The following is a 4,929-nucleotide window of genomic DNA, read 5'->3' on the forward strand; positions in this document are numbered from 1 at the left end:
TGGTGACAGGTCAGTTTTCCATGTCCTCTGTGTAATGACGTTGAAAGAAAGAAGCAAGCGGTATAGACGGAGAGTGAACTTCTAAAGGTAGAGGCGCTCGGTAAGTCAGCCTGGTCTGGTGGACCTGAGGCCCGGCAGAGGTCGATGCTCGAGTTCAGCCCAGCGGGGTGGTAAGCTCTGTCCTGGACCCCAGAATCTGGCCCCAGAAGTAACGGGCTTTGTTCAGGATGCGTTAAATAGCAAGTCCCGGGCTCCCCGGGGGGGACTGCGTCTCTGTGGCCCGTGGGCATGTTTTCTTTTGCCGATTTTTAGCTCCCCTTCTCCTTTCCCTTATTGATCGGGATAAACATTCTGTAGCTGGACCGCCGGGTGTGTTGGGAACGTTTTCTCCAGTTTGTTATATGACTTCATTTTATTTATTTATTTTTATTTTTATTTTATTTTATTTTATTTTTTTATAAAAGTTTATTTAACAAAAAAGTTCAATATGAAAATGCGGGTGACCTGATTTTTTTTTTTTTTGACTTTTATATTGTAGTAAAACAGGTACTATGGACAGGGGACATGTGGAAGCAGTTTTCTTCTTCTGATGAACACACCCATTGTTTATACTCGTTCTAAGGCTTCTAACATGATGATGCTATTTCCTCGTATTACCACCATTCCAATATTGTTCTGTTGCCCGCTAGTTGCCATCTCCACACATTCATCTATCACAAGATTCATGAATGGATCGAACCCTCGCAATATTCCTTGGACATGTCTGCCACCATTTAATTTCAATGATAATTTCTTGTCCATAAATTTTTTCAGCTCGGGAGGGTGAGCCTTGCTCATGGCGCCGACTCGGCGAGCTCGCAGAGCATATGACTTCATTTTAGTTAAGGGTTTCTTTTTTTCCCATGAAGAGATTTTTAAAGGTCTTAAATATTTTATTTACTTATTTATTTATTTGAGGGAGGGAGAGAGAGAGAGACAGAGACAGAGAGAGACAGAGAGACAGAGAGACAGAGAGAGACAGAGAGACAGAGAGACAGAGACAGAGACAGAGAGACAGAGAGACAGAGACAGAGACAGAGAGAGAGACAGAGAGACAGAGAGAGACAGAGAGACAGAGAGACAGAGAGAGACAGAGACAGAGAGATAGAGAGACAGAGACAGAGACAGAGAGAGACAGAGAGACAGAGAGACAGAGAGAGACAGAGACAGAGAGAGAGACAGAGAGAGACAGCATGAGTGGGTGAGGGACAGAGGGGGAGGGAGAAGGAGAGGAAGAGAACCTGGAACCCGGTGTGGGCTTGGTTCGGTGACTCTGAGACCATGACCTGAGCTGAAATCTGGACTCAGACACTTAACCCGCTGAGCCACCCAGGCGTGTTTAAATATTTTAGATGTTACTCATGTTTATCAGTCTTTTTTTCTTTTACGGCTTTTGCTTTTAGTATCATGTTAATCAAGCTTTGCCTTTCCCCAAGATAAAGTATATTTACTTTCTATTTCATAAATTCGTTTTATACATCTAAGTGTTTGTCTGAGATTTATGTCAACATATGGTATAAAGTATGGGTATACTCTTCCCTCTGCCCTCAAAGGCTTTTTTTTTTTTTTTTTAAGATTTTATCTATTTATTCATGAGAGACACAGAGAGAGAGGCAGAGACACAGGCAGAGGGAGAAGCAGGCTCCCTGCAGGGAGCCCAATGGGGGACTCAATCCCGGGACCCCGGGGTCACGCCCTGGGCCGAAGGCAGGTGCTCAACTGCTGAGGGGAGGGGCGTCACTGGGCCAGGCCGTGCGCGTTGCTGGCGGCCGGGGACTTGGTGCGCAGGGTGAAGCAGCTGCCCCCAAGACCTGGGCTCCCCCCTCGGCCTCCCCTTGTTCTCCAGCCCCAGCTGCCAGGGCACCGGTGAGCAGCCGCGGCCTTGCTGAGCACTCGCCCCTGCCGTCGGCCCGGCCTCTCAGCAGCCAGACTCCGGAGTCCCAGGCCCGCCCCCCGGCCCTGCCTGCAGAGCTGCACCCGCGGGGTCCACAGCACGGCGGGGACAGGGGACAGCCCAGCGTTCCCTCCCGGGAAGGGCCTCGCGTCCGCTGAGCACCTGCGGTGAGTGGGGCGCCTGTCACGTGCTTTGCAGCGACTGCGAGACGCCGGCGGTGACCCACAGGGAGCACGAACCAGAACTTGCATCTCTATTTATTTTCTGATCTAAAGAGGTTAAGGAGGAGACGACGAACACCTGCACTAGAGGGACACTAGCGCCCGTGTGTCTGGCGCGGGCACCCCGAGGTGGGCCGGGGTGGCCGGCACCCAGGAGGCCGACAGCGCGTCTTGGGGCTCTGTGTGCCTGATCTTCAGCCCTGAGGGCCTGGGAGGCCGTGGCGGGCAGCAGAGGTGCGGGCTGGGGTTCCACGGTGGCCCAGGTGGCCTCCGCCCCACATCCTGAGCTCGGCCGCCTTGTCAGGCCACGGGCGCAGGGAGAGGGGAGCAGAGGGAAACCATCGGCCGCCAGCGCGGCTGCGGCCGAGGGGGTCCCCGCAGGTGACCGAGCCCCCGGGGCGTGTCCCCAGCAGCCACCCCCAGCCCCCCACCCCTGGCGGCCACCTGCCCTGCGAGGTGCTTCCAGAAAAGACTTCTTGGTCAAGACACCACCACGAGCTGCTCCGGCCCCGGGCCTCCAGGTCAGAGCTCCGGGTCCCGCAATGAGCAGCCTGTTCCCGCTCTTGGCTCCACGTGTCCCGGGACCCCGACAGCCGCAAGCACCGCGAGCAAGCAGAGGAGCCTGCTCCGTGGCTGGAAGTGGGGGACATGGGGGACCGGGTGGGGGACCAGGGGGTATCTGGGGGGGACCATCCATGCTTCCCCATCATCGGGCTTCTGCACGGCCCACGGGCCCCAGTGGCCGGGCCCCGATGGGCACCCTGGGCCAGTGATGCCACCACTGAGCAGCGGAATGAGTTGATCGACGGCCGAGAGCCCGTCACGGTGCCGCCGCTCCGACTGCAGTGAGCCTCCCTGTGCCTCCTCTTCCCTGTGACCCACAGGGACTGGGCAGCCTGGTGGCCCTCGTTGGCGGAGGCGGCCACACGGCTCCCTCGCCTCGGCTCAGGCCTCTGTGTGGACCGGCCTTGCCTCGTCGGAGCCGCGCGTGCTGTGCCTGTGTCCCCGTGTCACCGGCCTCTCGACCCTGAATCTGTGCCCGTCGGATACTCCTCGGGGCCGTGGCACTGACTCAAGGCTAAGGCAGCGCAGCCCCTGCCATGTGCCGTGACGCTGAGCAGCGCTCCCCGCTGATGTGACGCCGTCCAACGGCCTGGAGATGAGCCAACAAGGGAAGTTCCCCGAGAGCCGGGCCTCTTCCTTCTCGGCCTCCGGGTCAGCGCTCGCCCCCAGAGCGGTTCTCAAATGCCAGCGAGCGAGCGGGGCGGCCTGCGGACTCTGGGTCAGCACGTGGCCCGGGCATCTGCGTCTCTAACCCATTCCCTAACGAGGCCGATGTTGCTGGTGCAGGGATGTCACTTCGAGAATCACCGCTCTGTAGTTAGTGTCTTTGGTTTTCCGGCGTTTATCCCGGTGGCCCTGTGTGTACGTGAACACGGATCACTACAATGGACCCGTTTATGTAGGATTTTGAAATTCGGTGGTTTCCATCTCACAAAATATCCTAGACATCATCCCCACACTACAGATTACGATCGCCCACAGTCAGCAGTGTGGCCCGCCGTGTCGGTGGCGCCCGGTGACGGCACCTGCTGCGGAGAGCCGGAGGGAGCACACAGAACTGTCCAGTCGTGTGGCTCCCCCGAAACCCGTACGACCCTGTGGGTCACTTGTGCTTCGATAAAAATCAGATTGAAAAAAGAGAGTCGGGAAACCAGCCACGGAACTGAACCAACGCGATGGGAGGAGCCAACGGGAGGAGGGTTGCGTAGGCCGAGGCCAAGCCCAGGGGCCGAGTGTCCTGAGGAGCGGCCCCCGAGCTCTCCTGCCGGGCCGGGCCATCTGCGCAGCCCCGGGAGGCTCCCGGAGGCCTCGGCTCCCTGCACGGCCGCCCGAGTCCACGGCCCGTGTGGACACGGTTCAGCGGTGGGTGATGCCCCTGCAGCCGGGCCTCCCACACGTCCAGCCGTGGAGCGTGATCCTCCGAGGACCTCTGCGTTCCTTCTGTTTTCTAAGCTAGAGGACTCCAGGAGACAGTGCTCCGCTCCGTCCGACTTCACTTCACGGGAGGCCTGGGGCTCGGCGTCTGCACCTGCACCTCCGACCCGGTGGCCCGCGGCCTGCAGCCTCCTTGCTCCTGCAGCTCCGGCCTCCGCCAGGGTCCAGGTGACAGCAGCTCCCCGCTGGGAGGGCCCCTGTCCCCACGGCCCCGAGCGACGGTTTCACCTTCAGGGAGGTTCCAGTGGTGGCACATAACCCGTGTCAGCCCCCGTTCGCGTCCTCCGGCTCCGCATCCCCACACCCGCCTGCACCCCAACCTCGTGCCTGGGCTCCCAGCCTTCCCCGGGGAGTGGCCGCCGTCCCCCAAGGGGCAGACAATGCAGGAAGGGGAAGGCGCCGTCGAGGCCTCGGAGCCCGTGACTCCCTTCCTGGGAGCGGAACCCCGGCCGCGTGAGCCACCTGCACCCGTCGCCCCGCCCTCCGCCCGGGGGGAGCCCACCAGACCCTGCGATCTGTGGTCCACTTTCCCGCCTTTGCCATCCCTGGTTCGGTCTGAGCCCTTTCTTCCTTTCCTGAGTGAATGCATCCGTCCGCCAGCTTCCTCCACTCCCATCCCTGTCCCGCCCGTGTAATCATTCATTCATTCATTTGTTCATTCGTTCATATGATGTTCTGCGGGAACCGACCTCTGTGCCAGGCACGTCCCAGAAATGCCACAGGACTGTGCGTTATGAGGCCGTCAGCCGTCTTGGTTCCGAGGAGTTGGGGGACTGT

At 58.9% G+C, this 4,929-nt stretch overlaps 1 protein-coding gene across 1 annotated transcript; it reads right to left on the reverse strand.

Moving 5' to 3' along the window:
- Nucleotides 1-496: 496 nt before the first annotated feature.
- On the reverse strand, nt 497-862 carry LOC112675710 (small nuclear ribonucleoprotein G). The gene has a single exon (XM_025472398.2). It carries the CDS (start codon nt 835-837, stop codon nt 607-609), a length of 231 nt encoding a protein of 76 aa, XP_025328183.1. The 5' UTR covers nt 838-862; the 3' UTR covers nt 497-606.
- Nucleotides 863-4,929: the final 4,067 nt, after the last annotated feature.

The sequence above is a fragment of the Canis lupus genome, chromosome 10 (assembly GCF_003254725.2).
Source record: "Canis lupus dingo isolate Sandy chromosome 10, ASM325472v2, whole genome shotgun sequence".
Classification (NCBI taxonomy): Eukaryota; Metazoa; Chordata; class Mammalia; order Carnivora; family Canidae; genus Canis; species Canis lupus.

What these genes read in the sequence shown, in the direction of transcription:
- LOC112675710 (XM_025472398.2), bottom strand. Translation starts at nt 837, where the DNA reads ATGAGCAAGGCTCACCCTCCCGAGCTGAAAAAATTTATGGACAAGAAA.